Below are 16667 nucleotides of genomic sequence, written 5' to 3'. Positions count from 1 at the left end.
GTAACTCAAATCCCAGACTACTCCTCCTCCTTGCTTTTTCTGCCTGAAGGAAATGAACAGGGATTTTCCTTTGCAAAAATCCATCACAGGCTAATAGACACCCTCAGAAACTAACAACAAAAAGCCTAAACATGCTACCAAATTACTCCAGAGAAGTAGCATGGTAGCCTGTGTGTTCAGGTCAATTAAGAAACATTTTATGCTACAAATCAGGTGCAGTTGTGTTTTGGGGTTCGATGGACAGCTTGCCAAGCTTTAGGTACTTGATTGGTTGAGGTTGCTAAATAAACCTGCAGAGAAAAACATTTGCTGCAGTTCAGTTTATACGCTAAATGCCTTTGATTAGCCTTTGCACAGCCCAGGAAGCTAAAAACACCCATAATGTGATCACTATTGAAAAAAAAACAAACCACACAGCACTAGACCTACAAAGAAAAGTAAAACTTTTTTTAAAGGGCAAATTTAAATTCTCTTTTTTTAAGGGTTGAGGAACACTGCTAATTATTCCTTTGAATGCCTCATTAAAAATCCAGAGTCTAATTACCTTTCCCCAATATGAATTAAAACAAACTGCTGTAGGGACACTGCATATTAAGAATGCTTCATGTTTAAAGCACTGCATTGTTTTAACATGATTATGGCTAAATTCAAAACGTGCATTTTTACACAAGCTAAAAAGGAACAAAGAATATAATGTACAGCATTTGCTTTGGCTTTATTGTTTTTCCCCAGCACTCCCTAATTTGCTGCTGTTTTTCTAATGGTTAATACCAATTAGTGCTTCTTTCTTCTTTTCTGCTCCCCATGTCTGTGATTTCCATATTGTAACAAACAAGATGCGTGTTATTTACAAAAACAGCAGAAGTGGTTCTTGAGTTCTTGCATATTTATAGACATTAGAGACATGGAAATCAAGAGCTCCGCAGCTCCTAAAAAGGAGCTTCATGTTGGAGCTACATTTTTAAATTAATGATGGTATTAAGTATTCCCATAAGAGTTGTGCACAGAGTTTAAGATGAGAGAGCATACCAACATAAGAAAACATTTTCTTGCTCCAATTACTGCACAGTTCTTGTTTTCTTTTATGTAAGGACTTCTCTGTTTTTGGTATTTCAGTTTTTGTTTCCCTTTGTTATATATATATATATATATATATATATATATATATATATATATATATATATTTGCTTTCGTAGATTTTCACGGGTACAGGAATGCAGGTTTTGGTGTCTTCGGGTGTCTTCCCGTGTAAGAGTCGGGGTGTCTGTGCGACGTTTCGACGAGGTCTCACTCGTCATCTTCAGGCTGGTGCTTTCGGCTTCTTGTTACTGGAACTTGTTTCCAGTAACAAGAAGCCGAAAGCACCAGCCTGAAGATGACGAGTGAGACCTCGTCGAAACGTCACACAGACACCCCGACTCTTACACGGGAAGACACCCGAAGACACCAAAACCCATATATATATATATATATATATATATATATATATATATATATATATTTGCTTTCGTAGATTTTCACGGGTATAGGAATGCAGGTTTTGGTGTCTTCGGGTGTCTTCCCGTGTAAGAGTCGGGGTGTCTGTGCGACGTTTCGACGAGGTCTCACTCGTCATCTTCAGGCTGGTGCTTTCGGCTTCTTGTTACTGGAACAGAGCAGAGTCTGGGGTTTGAGTTCCTATAAATACTGTTGAGGGGTGTGGTGTATAGCCTCCAACGTTCTGGGCAGAGAGGAAGTTCCTAGATTAGTGTGCTTTTTCTTCTTTTGTTCCTTAATTACTTGAGGGATATCTTGGGTGATTTCATGAGTGATATTCTGAATATCACTGGGTGGGTCATTAAGTGTAGATTAGTTCTAAGCTCAAGAGGTCAAGACACGAGAGCTTTAGCAACTAATCTACACTTAATGACCCACCCAGTGATATTCAGAATATCACTCATGAAATCACCCAAGATATCCCTCAAGTAATTAAGGAACAAAAGAAGAAAAAGCACACTAATCTAGGAACTTCCTCTCTGCCCAGAACGTTGGAGGCTATACACCACACCCCTCAACAGTATTTATAGGAACTCAAACCCCAGACTCTGCTCTGTTCCAGTAACAAGAAGCCGAAAGCACCAGCCTGAAGATGACGAGTGAGACCTCGTCGAAACGTCGCACAGACACCCCGACTCTTACACGGGAAGACACCCGAAGACACCAAAACCTGCATATATATATATATATATATATATATATATATATATATATATATATATTTGCTTTCGTAGATTTTCACGGGTACAGGAATGCAGGTTTTGGTGTCTTCGGGTGTCTTCCCGTGTAAGAGTCGGGGTGTCTGTGCGACGTTTCGACGAGGTCTCACTCGTCATCTTCAGGCTGGTGCTTTAGCCGAAAGCACCAGCCTGAAGATGACGAGTGAGACCTCGTCGAAACGTCGCACAGACACCCCGACTCTTACACGGGAAGACACCCGAAGACACCAAAACCTGCATATATATATATATATATATATTTGCTTTCGTAGATTTTCACGGGTACAGGAATGCAGGTTTTGGTGTCTTCGGGTGTCTTCCCGTGTAAGAGTCGGGGTGTCTGTGCGACGTTTCGACGAGGTCTCACTCGTCATCTTCAGGCTGGTGCTTTAGCCGAAAGCACCAGCCTGAAGATGACGAGTGAGACCTCGTCGAAACGTCGCACAGACACCCCGACTCTTACACGGGAAGACACCCGAAGACACCAAAACACACACATATATATATATATATATATATATATATATATATATATATATATAAAACCTTTTATAGAAATGCAAGGAACTTTCACTTAATTGGGAGTTGAACATATACAGCATTCAGAAACTTACCATATAATCATATGCACGTTTACTCAAAAGTCAACCCCAGTGTGCTTACAGGGGTTTTCTTCAGGATAAGTGTGAACAGTCTGAAATTCTGTGGTGCCTTGCATAACAGCTGAACACACTGAAGATATTTAGGAATGACTCATTCTTGGAAATGTCAAAACTGTTAAGAAACTTGCACAGGCTGAATGCTGAAATTTGGTGTGCCTTTATTCTAAAATAACTTGATTGCTGAGAATCTGAAAACAGGATATTTTTGTCTTTTATGTGAATTCTACTTTGTCAAAAAGGGACAGCACAGAGAAAGCGAAACGTGTGGATGACTGGAAGGGTGAGAGCGTTCCTTCCTACACAACTCAAGGGTGGTACAAAGATATAGGGATGCGGGTGGCGCTGTGGTCTAAACCACTGAGCCTCTTGGGCTTGCGACAGAGTGAACTTGAAAGCACGCCAGTGCAAGTAGATAAATAGGTACCACTGCGGTGAGAAGGTAAACGCCGTTTCCGTGCACTCTGGCTTCTGTCACTGTGTTCCGTTGCACCAGAAGCGGTTTAGTCCTGCTGGCCACGTGACCAGGAAAGCTGTCTGTGGACAAACGCCGGCTCCCTCGGCCTGAAAGCAAGATGAGTGCCGCAACCCCATAGTCACCTTTGACTGGACTTAACCGTCCATGAGTCCTTTACCTTTACCTTTTTTTTTACAAAGATATGAAAGAGAAATTTGCAGCGGCAGCCCTGAACATATTCAAGCTGGCAGAATATAAACTGGGTTTACTATCCTAAGTAAAGGTTTGGACTAACTAATGAAAACCAGGGGACTACGTCTTCATTGCCAATAATTATATATTTTTGAAACCATGATTTCCCAAGGGAAGAATAACTGTTTGTTTTTTTAAATTGCATAATCTTTCATATGGTTCAGACACACAAATCCAGCAAACAGTGATTTGGCAAAGCTGTCATATGAGCAATCTGACATGCATTTGAATTGCACCTCAGTGCGTGGTGTCATGCATGCAATTGCCCCTTCTACTGCAGGCCAGGTATATCAGGAAAAAATGTTTTTGTTAATGGGAATCCACATGTTTCTCTGTTGGCTTTAGAGTTATTCTCTAAGTAGGGTAAGAGGACAAGCCTGTAAGTTCCTACATTGAGGTGCTATGATACTTCTTGTAAAGGAGACATTGCATTATTGTATTAAACTGTGTGGGGGTTTTTTTATTTAAAAAAGTAACCAACAATTATTTGATTTGTTTGTCACTTTTGTATTATTCTCAGTTACATAACAGTGGTCGTCATTACACTGATTTAAAAATGAATAAATTAATAATCCACTTTCCCCATGAACTCAGAGTAGTAAATAGCAAGTGCAAAGCAGTAAGGCTACTTGCAGAATTAAAAATAAAAATAAAGTTCAAGAAAAGCACCATTAAAAAGTTAGAACGAAAAGATGACGATGGCATGAGAATTCAGAAAAGGTGGACTTGTGCAAAAGTTTGTATTGCTTTAGCAAGCCTCCAAGGTCAGGCTTGAATTTTTGTACTAAGCATTTAAAGGTAAAGGGACCCCTGACCATTAGGGTCCAGTTGTGGCCGACTCTGGGGTTGCGGCGCCCATCTCGCTTTATTGCCCAAGGGAGCCAGCATACAGCTTCCGGGTCATGTGGCCAGCATGACTAAGCCGCTTCTGGCGAACCAGAGCTGCACACGGAAACGCCATTTACCTTCCCGCCAGAGCGGTACCTATTTATCTACTTGGCCTCTGAAGACTAAGCATCTAGGCAGGCCCAAAAGAAAATTTGTTTCTGCAAGTCAATCTGCCAAGAACCTTTTCCTTCCAGGTTCAAAGGTTTCCCTAGTATTTCTTGTTTTCAAAAGGCACCTCTAGTCTCTCTCCTCATATTTTAGGGCAAGCTGCTATAGTGAACAGTGGTCACCATAACTATCAGATAAATCCATCCTTGCCCCTGCTCTTTTCTTTTCTGACAATGGAGATCTCAGGAAGTTTTGACCACTGCTGGGCTGGATTTATGGAAGAGGCTAGATAGGTCCCATGATCCTTTTTTGCACCATCTGGGGGAGGGAGGGTCGGCGTCGAGAGAGATCATTTTCATAATACAGCAGTAGTGCAGTCTATCAATTTCCTCCTAAATATCTCTTTTCAGCAGCCTGGCCTAGACCCTGCAATTCTCATAATATGTTGCTGGTTTGCCGATGATGCTGGCATTGAAGACAAAAGCTTTAAGTGATTCACCAAGGCACACAGCAATTTCCAAGAGGTCCACGGGGAGAAAAAGATTGAGAACTGCTGTCCCAGTCAATTTCACCCACAGCGAAGCACTTTATGGGAAACCTTTTAAAAAAAATCATATCTAGGCACACTGCCAATAAATGTCTCCTCTTCTGAGAAGAGCCCCAGGGATTAAACAGGGTCTGGGTCCAATAAATCTGGACAAATGAGAAACAGGTAGCAATCATTTAAGTTGTTTACCTTTCAATGTATCCTACTGCTATCAGTGCCTTGCAGACTTTAATCAAAGGAAATAGGAAGGAAACAGACAAGACTTGGTTTGCACACAGTGTGCTGCATCAGTAAGGACAGAGATGGAAATGATTACTGGCACAGATGTGAAATCAAGAACATGTGGATTTCTGAACAACCGTCAGGTGCGAATTACAAAAATAGTATTAAACTATAGTCTTTGTTTATAACGAATGACAAAGGCACACAATCAGCCTGAAAGGGATAATGGAGACCCCAATATCATGGTATGAAGTCTAGAGAGAATGGTCTTTTAACTTTGTAAGAAGTCAAAAAGTAAATGTAGCATTCAAGTAGGAGGGCACTTAAGCAGCGTAGTTTAAAAATGTTATTGATCAATACAGTGTAAGAGTACTACTAGGCTGGTAGGGTCTACTTAACAAGGGATAAGACCTGTGTTCAAAACCCCCTATGCTATCTCTCACTCAGAGTTTTGAATATCAGTATCCCCCCCATCTTTAAAACTTTAGGAAAGCTATTGAGGTGTTTAAAATCAAACAAACTTTCATTTAAGCTTTTAATTTGCACATTTGTCTCCCTTTGCAGATTGCTTGGTGCTTCCATTCTGCATCTTAAATAGGTTTTAATCGTATTTCTCCCTTTTTAGGCAAGCTGCAAGAAGATTGCATAAAAGCACACGGCAATTTGATATACAGAACTGCATGTACTCATCTAGCATCCTGACCAAGTATAAACAATTAAAGATAGCTCTTTACCAAGGAAGCCATAAAAATTTGTCAAATATTTTCCAGACTGTAGAAGCATATTGTGCATTTCTCAAAAGGGCTTTCAATTGGATGACTCCATGCTCTGGTGTTATGAGAGGGCGACTTCTTCCTACTCGTTTTCTCCACACCATGTGTATAATTTCCCACATCTCTAACATATCCCCCCGTCCTCCCCCCAAAAGCTCCAGACATGGTAACCTTCCCTCATAGGAGAGTTGTCCTTTTCTGCATTTTCCCCAGCTCCACAATATCTTTTTATAGGTATGGCAGCTGTGAATGAACACAGCATCCCAAGTCAGGACAAACCATAGACTTGTATAGCCGATTTATGATACTATCTGTTTATTTTCAGCCAATTTCCTAATCTCTTAACTTTTTCACAGGGCTGCACACGGGGTTGACAGGTTCATTCTTCATACTTCGGCGTACTTAACCCTGTCTCCTCCTCCTAGACCAGGGGTATGCAACCTAAGGCCCGGGGGCCGGATCTGGCCCAATCGCCTTCTCAATCCAGCCCATGGATGGTCCGGGAATCAGCGTGTTTTAACATGAGCAGAATGTCCTTTTATTTAAAATGCATCTCTAGGTTATTTGTGGGGCAAAGGAATTCGTTCACCCCCCAAAAAAAAATATATAGTCTGGCCCACCACATGGTCTCAGGGACAGTGGACCGGCCCATGGCTGAAAAAGGTTGCTGACCCCTGTCCTAGACACACCTTCCTACGTTGCTCCTGCTCTGTTCACCTGACAAGCAAACCAGAAGGGAGACAGACAGACCCCAGACAAAATCCTCATGCAAAGGAGAAGGCTGTGAAGACTAGCTAAGCCAGACAGGTGAATTATTATTCATATTTAATGGGTTTATATAACGCCCTATACTTGGAGGTCTCAGGGCAGTTCACAGAAATCACTTTCCTATTGGCAGAAAGCTCTAATCTCGATCATTCTGATTCGCTTTACTTTACCTCAAATGAACCCATGGTTGTAATAAATGGATACCAAGATGAGTAAGCTCAAAGAACAAGAAAACCAATTCTGAGTGCACTGAAGTCCGGTTTGATTTCCATGTGAGCAATACAAGCACAGGTGTTACACACACACACACACACACACACACACACGTTGCTACTGCGTATACACACACGACACTAGGAAATAATTCATTCAGTTCAAACCTGGAAATGGCAGAAGAGTGCTGGAGAGTCCTGACGGAGCCCTACGAGGATGTCAGTGAAGGCAGAGAGGACTTGAAGAGACTGGAGGCACAGCGGGGCCTTGTTTAGGCTGCCTCTCTGCTTAACAGCTGACATGCATGGGAGCACAGCAGCAGCCGCTTTCCCAAGTGTCCTCCAACCTGCCCCAGAGGTTCAATTCTAGTTATGGGTATTTTGGGATACAATATTTTTGGTTCAGATTGTAGGGAGAGCGGCAGAGGTAGCATTTAAAGGGTGTTCAGAGAGTGCTCGCTACTTGTGCAATTTTTGCTTATGTGCACGGGCACCCAGAACGTGTCCCCCACATAAGTTTTTTTTTGGGGGGGGGGCGGGAACCTGTACACACTTAGTTTGAGCTGGATTAAGCCTGTATTTATGGTGAAAAGATAAAGGAAAAGAGGAACCCTCTACAGGAGAGCTTATATCCTGGAAAACTCTGCATATATGTTAGATCTAAAGCCATTCTATAAGAAAAACCATGAGCTCGAAGATGTGTGCTCTTGAAATATAATCTGGCAATCTACAGGCATTATATTACAAAGCTGAGTTAATATATTTTAGTAATATTCAGAGTAGACTCACTGAGAGCAATTGACTTGTTGATTCATTTCAACAGGCCTGCTCCAAGTCTGACTAACACCAAATATCACACATTGTTCCTGAGTTAAGCATCCTAAAAAATCCGAACCTGTTCACACATTACTTTTTGCCTTATTTAACTATCACACCCTGAACTGTGAGCACCTGGAACATCCTAAATCAATCAATATCAGGTCTTTTTTCCAGCTGGAACTCGCCGGAACTCAGTTCCAGCACCTCTCAAGTGGGCGCCATTGCCATTCTAAGAGAACGAGGGAGGTGTTTATGGTGAGCTCCGGGCCTCTTTTTCTAGAAAAACAATACTGATGAATATGACTAAAGGCTATTAAAACACTGGAAAGCAGAAATCAGTCAACCATGCCCCTAGAATGTTTCATACTAAAAACGTTTGAAACAATGCATTTTCCCCCTTTCCTATTCTTGATCAGGAACAATACATCTTTAGTTATTCCCTTCAGGGGTTCGATAGGTACTCACAGTTCTTCCTACAATGAACACAGTTTCCTCCAAAAGACTTACTTGATTCTTTTTTATTCTCTCAAGATTACTCCATTTCATACAATGGTTTTAGTCACAGCACCATAATTATGAGTCTTTATGTTGGTTAAAAAAAAAGCAAGCTGTAAAAGAAACTCTGAAAGACAACCACCTGTAAAGGAACAGTGGAGCAGTTCCTGTTTATTACACCTTGGTCAACTACAAACCATCCATTACTGCTTCATTACTGACTTTCTTCAGAAGTTCGTTTTTAAAATGAACCCACACCCCCAGTTTAGAAGTATTGCTATTTTCAGTTTGTCAGTGGGTGGGCATGGGGAGGAAAACATCAGAGCGAGGCACATAAAATGATGCCATTAGCTTAAGTCTCAAATGTTACTACTAGATGCATCAAGCATTAAAATATATTAAAAGGTTATGAGTACCCCAATTGTTGCTTATCTCCTGTATACCTTTATTCTGTTGTTTCATATGAATCTCTCCCCCCACCCCAATTTTTCATTACGGTTTTCACAATACAATATAATAGTATCTAGAACAAACATAATCAAAAAGATGAAAAAGACAGAACAAGAAAAGAAAGAGAAAAATAACAGAGAGAGATAAGAAACATTAAAAGTAACACCAATAATAATAGTAATAATAATCATCATCATAATAAAGCATATAAAAGGGTAAAGGTAAAGGACCCATGGATGGTTAAGTCCAGTCCAGTCAAGGGCAACTTGTGATGCTCATCTCGCTTTCAGGCCAAGGGAGCAGGCATGTGTCCACAGACAGCTTTCCGGCTCATGTGGCCAGCATGACGAAATCGCTTCTGGTGCAACGGAACACCGTGACAGAAACCAGAGCGCATGGAAACGCCGTTTACCTTATCTACTTGCATTGGCATGCTTTCAAACAGCTATGTTGGCAGGAGCTGGGACAGAGCAACGGTTTAGACCACAGTGCCACCAGCGTCAATAAAGCACATAGCCCTCTGTCATAGCTTTCCTCTTAATCTTCAATCCACATACCTCGGGTTAAGAACGTAATTTGTTCTGGAGGTCCGTTATTAACCTGAAACTGTTCTTAACCTGAGGTACTATTTCTGGGTTAGTGGAGTCTGTAACCTGAAGCGTCTTTAACCCTGTACCACTGTACAAATAAGTAGTAGTCTTCCCAGCTTCCCCTTCCTTAGCCTCACACCTTGAGGAAAACCCACTCTGGCCTGCTCTCACTCAGGTCCCTCTTCATCTATTCATCACCTCTCTTATATAGCTTCATTTAAGTTATATGAATCTCAACTCTATGTGCTCCATGTGTTGTGAAGTTTTCACTGTTTTACAGTAATAAGTGGGTAGAGGTCATGACCAAAATAAGCACACAAGCATTATCTTTAAGGTTCTTACTTGATGATCAAGCTTCTCCCACTACTTGGTATGACGGTATCAATTATCTCAGGCTCACCCACAGGCTTCACTTACAGTTATCTGCTCAGTCCATTAGTGTTAAGCAAGCAGTATTTGTTTCAGCGATACTTACTTCAAAGCAAGCATGTTCAGGATTTCAGCTCAAAGCTCTATTGCTTCAAGAAACAGTACCAATTACATCACAAAAATACCACCCATGTACATTTATTGTCTCTCTGACTTCTTTAAGTGAAGGCAGCAGAAAGAGAGAGAGATAAAATATTTTTTTCTCCACGATTTCTTGATTTTAATGTTCCTCCCACCAGATTTGGGATCTAGGTTCCTGTAAACTCATCACTTTATCTTAAGCATTTCATACAAGAGATTGGTATTACACAATTTTCTTTTTTAAAATGCTCATCTTGGAAACATTTTATTTACACATACTTCTCTAGTCTTTATTACAAGAAGAATGTATTCTATGAAAATGAGTAAACCTGCCTGAAGCAGAGGAAGGCACATGTTTCAATAAACAGTAAATTAGTAATGATGTGGTAAAAGTAATATAATGCACAGCTGCAAATGGCAGACAATGCATAGCAGAATTTACATATTGGACTAAATCTTATGATTCCCCAAACTGTACAGCAATGCAGATGTTTCACCCACCAATATCTAGGACACTGAAGTAGTTATTAAATAAAAATTTAATACAGGATGGAAGCACGCAAAAAAGTCAACTATGTTCTCAAGCAGCTGACAATTGAATTATACTGAGCACTGTTTTCTGTATGGTGAAAAGTGGTAAAAGGTAAAAAGATAAAGGTAAAGGAATCCTGGATGGTTAACTCCAGTCAAAGGCAACTCTGGGGTTGTGGCGCTCATCTCGCTTTCAGGCTGAGGGAGCCAGTGTTTGTCCACAGACAGCTTTCCGGCTCATGTGGCCAGCATGAAGAAACTGCTTCTGGCACAACAGAACACCGTGACGGAAACCAGAGTACACGGAAACGCCGTTTACCTTCCCGCTGCAGCGGTATCTATTTATCTACTTGCACTGTTGTGCTTTCAAACTGCTAGGTTGGCAGGAGCTGGGACAGAGCAATAGGAGCTCACCCCGTTGCAGGATCCCAACTGCCAACCTTCTGACCAGCAAGCCCAAGAGGCTCAGCAGTTTAGACCACAGCGCCACCCGCTCCCTCTTAAAAAAATAATAATTTGCATTTCCATCTCACCTTTCTCTCCAAGGAGCTCTGTGAGTTAGCTTAGTCTGAGAGGCAGTGTCTGGCCCAAGGTCACCCACTGAGCTTAATGGTCAAGTGGGGATTTGAACCCGTGTCCCTCACAGGTTTTAGCCCGGCACTCTTAACTATTACACGACACTGCATGCCTCACTAGAGTGCGGAAGCTCTCATCTAACCTGCAACGCCTCACCCCATCAGAGCCACGATCTGCTACTAAGATTACAGACTTTCATTTACCAATGTAGGAGAAAACAACTCAAAGCAAGAGCAGGAAATAGCTTTTTCTTGAAACCCTTTAAAGAGCTCCAATGCATTTTGAGCTGCAAACAGCTCCTTATTTGAGGGAGGAGGGTAATGACACACTGAATTTATTTGACTGATGGTGAGCTCCATTTATAGAGTCTGTTTACCAAAAGTAGATGTATATATAGCCTTTTCCTATACGAAGTAACACTGCTCCCCAGGGATTCAGAGTGTGTGAACCGCCGGTACTCAGGGACCTTATTTCCCCATCTCAGTGTGCTAACTCCAAACCCTCATATCTATATGCAGTACCACAAGCATCTTGATTTGATAAAGAAAATTACAGATTTTCCATTACAGCACAATCTATTCTGGACTTGCTTTATTTACGGCTTATGCATTCCCAAAGTATATGAATTCCTTCATGTACCCTTCTGTCATCAAAAGTTAATACTGATTCTTGTCTCCTGGAAGAAATGCAAGTGCTAACCACAGACAGAGACAGCCAATGGCCATTAAGTCTTTAATATTTTCTGAATGACTATAATCCAGTACAAACACCATATTTAGGTGTACACAAAAAACAGCAACCTAATGGTTTCAGAGATTTTCCCCCATCTGCAACATGGGCCTAATTTGTCAAGAAACATTCACAGCAGATGTCATTGGCTTCTTGCTCTCTGGGGTTTTTTAACTGATGCCACTGGTCCTATTCCCCTTGAATCTCAGAAAGCCCCATTTGCAATATTCAGTAAATTACAGTGCATTTGGATTTGAAAAAGGAAAAAAAAATGCAGCATGTGAATTGCACAGACCTTATAACATGATCCGGAAGACTGTGCTAGTTTGAATGTTCAGCTTTATATATAATTAACAGCTTGCCTCAATGCATTTTTCATTTATGTTATTTTATACACGGAGGTGGGCACTTTTCAACAGAACCAAGGTTAGGGCTGCAGCTCTGTGCCCATTTACATGGCCTCAGTAAGCCCCAGGGACTTACTACATACCGGTATATACTAGGATCGCACTGTGATATTTTAACATTGTTGAGCCCACTGAGAAACGAGTCTACAAAAGCTAAAAAGATAAAGTTATTCCAAGTCCTCCTGCCTACTAGCACAATGCCATCTTCCCCAAGATTTCCTGCATCACCGGGAGAGAACGCATCATACAAGCCTATTCACCACACAGATGACATTTCACTTTCATAAAGCAATTACTGCCATGTGGAGAAGCAGGACAAGAGCAGATTCTCTCAGAGCCCAATAACTCCAACTTCAAGTGTACAAAGCAACAACAAATGACACAAATAGTTATGGCTCCACAGAGATTATACAGAGAAATCAAATCTCTGCATAGGGTTCTAGAAATTTATTTTGATCTGTCTTTGGGGCCACATCACCTCCTCACCACATAAAGGGTTATTCCTTTACTGCAATCTGATATATTCAGTTTGCTGAGGATCAGCCCCACTAAACTCAGGACTTGCTTCTGAGGAGACATGTACAGAATTCCACTGTGCAGCTCAGACTTCTCTCACAGAAATGGTGGATAAAGATGATGACTTTTTCTCTCCCCTTTTTCCCCCAGAAAAGCTGCTAAACTTCCTAAAGTGCTTTTGTTCCTTGAGCAGGGTGCCTTCACACCCACCATTTTGAGCAACTGTCAGGTTCCCTTGCACAGAAAAAGAGGGACAGTGCAAACAAAAGCCTGTGTCGGAAACCAGTTTATTTAACCGTTTCTGGCCCAGACCAAAATCTAAGTACACTTACCCGGGAGGAGGTACCACTGAGCCTAAAGGGCTTTTACTTCTGAGTCAGATTAGTAATTATTCCTTGAGGGAATAACCCAAGTTCTATAGGGCTTGCTTCTACCGAAACATACAAAATTAGCTATGCCACATAGCTGTCAACCTCCCCTTTTTTTGGTGGGAAATTCCCTTATTCCAGCACCGTTCCCCGCTGCTTCCTGCTGCTATCCCAGATTGTTAGATATCCCGTAGACTGTCCCCGGAACAGGTGAGGCAGCTGATCCCTTATTTTCGAGGCTGCTGATCCGTTATTTTCAAATCTGAAAGTTGACAGCTATGCATTGACATGAACGCTGTAAAGCATTCACAGCAAACGGACACTAGCTCATCCGGCAGTAACAGAACACTAAATTAAAAGGCAAGCCATATAGCTGGGTAATAATACCCACTCCCGACCGTTCTCTAACTACAGCACCACCCTGACTCACCTGTGCCGCCCCCTCTCAGGTCCTCGTCTGGGGGGGGGGGTGTTCAAAGGCCACGCAAGCTCCCGCCCGCTTTCCGTCCCTCCACCGCAGCCTCCCCGCGCCTCTCGAGAGACACCCAAGACTGAGGCACTTACTCACGCAGCGCTCCGGGTCCGCCCAAGCAGCTGTTCTAGTCGACTCCAAGCAAGCCAATAGCGACGGAGGAAAGGCTGAGCTCCGTCTCAGGAGCACGTGGGGAGCAAACCCGGCGGGCCGGGGAGGGGCGCGGGGCTGACGTAGGCGCCCACGCGGGGCCGGCCCTACCGCTGGGTTGAGCCCCTCTGGTCGGGGCTTGTGCGCGTGTGGGTCGCCGCCTGCATATCCTTTATTTTGCACCGCCCAGGAAGAGCCACTCCCCTCCTGCCGGAATGCCTTGGGCAGCTATTGTTATTCCGCCTCAGAGGGCGACTGCCTTCGAGTGCGAATGGTGGGCGGGGTACACGTGTCCCGGCCTTTCGCACGTTCCTTGCATGCCCTGCTGTTCTTTAGTCTCCCTACACGCGCGGGTGCCTTCAGGGGACAAAGGCGCACGAGCTCCAGCCAACCCGCCTCCCTTCCCCGGCCGTGTTTACTCGGAAGTAAGTGCCATTAAGTTGCACGGCGCTTACTCCCCGGTGCAGAGCCTCCTCGCCGCCCTCCGACTTACCGGGGCGGCCGGCCAAGGCAGCTGCGCGCGCGCCTCCGCGTAGTTCCCGGGGAGCAGAGCGCCTTCCTCCCGCAGCCCGGCCGGGCGGAGGGAACTTTTTCCTGCTGCCGAGCCGCTTGGGAGATGGAGGTGCATGGAAAGGCCTCGCGGTTTCCCGAGACGAGAGCAGGCCTCCTCTTTCCCCGCCAGCCGCCCCCTCTCGCGCTTCCTCGCCGGGGCTTTCAGTTTCATGGCAACTGAACGAGTCACGCTGCCTTCTGGGAAGAGGAGCGGGGTAGAGTGGAAGGGGCTTTCCCAAGGTAGCCTCCTTCCCCGGCCCCAAAGTGGTGACTCAGCCTGGAAACCGAATCTGTTCTGTTCTTGTTATTCTCTCAAGCCAGCGCGATTTCCAGGGCGATGTGGATGCGCTTTCTTCCCGAGTGTGCCTTTTGAGGAACCGGGGATGGGAATCCCGAGGGAGGAAAACACACCGCGCACTTGCGCTCGCGTCCTGCTTGCGAGTTGCTCCTTTGCATCTGTTGCGACGGCGGGAGAACACAGCGCTGCACTGGCTTGGCCTTCTGAGCCAGCAGAATATAAAGCATATAGCAATGCACGTTTAAATAGGAACCGGCCCGCTCGGACTCTGCGATCATCATCGGAGGCCCTTCTTCGTGTGCCTCCTCCGCCAGAGGTCCAGAGGGTGGCAGCACGGGAAAAGGGCCTTTTTGGCGTTGGCTCCAGCTTGTGGACGGCTCTCCCTTGACGACGCCGGATTTAAGGGGTGCAAAACAACAAAACCGATATTTATACATATGCATTTACATTTAAACCCATATTTGCTGAGAAGATTCATTAAAAAAGTAACGAATTATTGTGAAAATAATAAATATTCAGGGTGGGGACCTTGTTCAGGGTGGCATGTTGCCAAAGTCTACCCCTGCCCAGCAAGGGAGGCCTACCTGGCACCTTCATTATGTTATATTTAGGCACCAGTCAAAAACATCTTCTCCCAGGCCTTTAGTTAATTAAACCATCTATACAGTATAGCCTTTTAAACCGGGGTGGGATATTTTTTGTTTTATCATGGTATGGATTTTTGTGTTTCTATATTGCAAACCGCTGTGATCTTCAGATGAAGGGTAGTATAGAAACTAATAACTTCAACCACAGGAAGTGATAGAGGTCTTGTTCCATTTGGGGGCAACCTTCCACGGACAGCCTGTCAGGGCTGCATGTGGCCAGAGGCAAAAGTGATAAGATTTGGCTTGTAGTACAGTACATTCTAGGCGCATAAACATCAAGGGGTTTCTATATACATAAATCTCTTCAACCAGGAGACTCTGTCACAGTTAAAGGACACATTCCAGCTAGACAAAGCACTCCAAGGCGGTGTGGAGCAGGGCTGGTGAGGGGCAAAGCCAGAGTAGCCTTGAGATGGGGGCCTCACTGAATCCCTGGGCCTGAGGTTCTCTAGCCCGCTGTTCAGGCTTATATTTATTTGTAAGCAAGTCCCACTGTGTTTAAGTAAGTTAAGTAAAAAGATTGTTCTTTTTAAGTCACGTAGTAGTTCTGAAAATAAAGGCTGCAGTCCTATGCACATGCACCAGGGAGTAAGTGCCATTGAACTCAATGGAATTTCCTTCTGACTGCATGCACAGGCATGGTGTCATTAGGAAAGCGGCTGAAAATAAAGTTGCCAAATCTTAATGCATTACAAAAATCTATGGACTGACTGAGGTTGGAACACTGCAGACATATTCTCACCTCAAAGGATATTGTAGAGCTGGAAAAGGTTTGGGAAAGGGCAACCGAAAAGATCAAGGGGATAGAGAACATAGAACATGAGACTCTTAATCTCAGGGTCGTGGGTTCAAGCCCCACGCTGGGCAATTCCTGCATTGCAGGGAGTTGGACTAGATGACCCTTGTAGTCCCTTCCAACTCTACAATTCTAGCTACAGTGGTACCTCAGGTTAAGTACTTAATTAGTTCCGGAGGTCCGTTCTTAACCTGAAGCTGTTCATAACCTGAAGCACCACTTTAGCTAATGGGGCCTCCTGCTGCCGCTGCGCCACCGGAGCACGATTTCTGTTCTCATCCTGAAGCAAAGTTCTTAACCTGAGGTACTATTTCTGGGTTAGCAGACTCTGTAACCTGAAGTGTATGTAACCCAAGGTAGTGTATGTAACCCAAGGTACCACTGTACCTTAAGAGAAAAGGTTAAAATATTTGGGGCTTTTTAGAGACCAGGTGAGGGGACATGATAGTATAAAATTATGGACTGTGTGGAGAAAGTGGATAGACATACTAGTACAGTGGTACCTCTGGTTACGTACTTAACTCGTTCCAGAGGTCTGTTCTTAACCTGAGGTACTACTTTAGCTAATGGGGCCTCCTGCTGCCGCTGTACAATTTCTGTTCTCATCCTGAGGTTAAGTT

General features: G+C 43.6%; 1 protein-coding gene and 1 long non-coding RNA gene across 5 annotated transcripts in view; one reads left to right on the top strand and one right to left on the bottom strand.

The window, feature by feature from the left end:
• TRAF5 (TNF receptor associated factor 5) overlaps positions 1-16195 on the bottom strand; it is a 32747-nt gene extending 16552 nt beyond the window's left edge. Inside the window, exon 1 of one of the 4 annotated variants that reach the window (XM_082217642.1) lies at positions 14248-16195. Coding sequence is in view for 1 of the 4 variants with exons in the window: in XM_082217640.1 (XP_082073766.1) it covers positions 2870-2880 (11 nt within the window). In the remaining 3 variants the exon portion in view is untranslated. Of the gene's footprint in view, positions 1-2869; positions 2896-13562; positions 13672-13696; positions 13826-14247 lie in introns of those variants that run through there. The other 3 variants (XM_082217643.1, XM_082217641.1, XM_082217640.1) reach the window with 3 other exon arrangements.
• LOC309529766 overlaps positions 2919-16667 on the top strand; it is a 589156-nt gene continuing 575407 nt past the window's right edge. The window contains exon 1 of the long non-coding RNA XR_014218433.1: positions 2919-3540. This is a non-coding gene — a long non-coding RNA (uncharacterized lncRNA). The remainder of the gene's footprint in view (positions 3541-16667) is intronic.

This window comes from Podarcis vaucheri (assembly GCF_965113315.1).
Source record: "Podarcis vaucheri genome assembly, chromosome: 3".
Classification (NCBI taxonomy): Eukaryota; Metazoa; Chordata; class Lepidosauria; order Squamata; family Lacertidae; genus Podarcis; species Podarcis vaucheri.
Note: the sequence above shows the minus strand (reverse complement) of the source record. Positions and strands in the feature narration are given on the sequence as shown.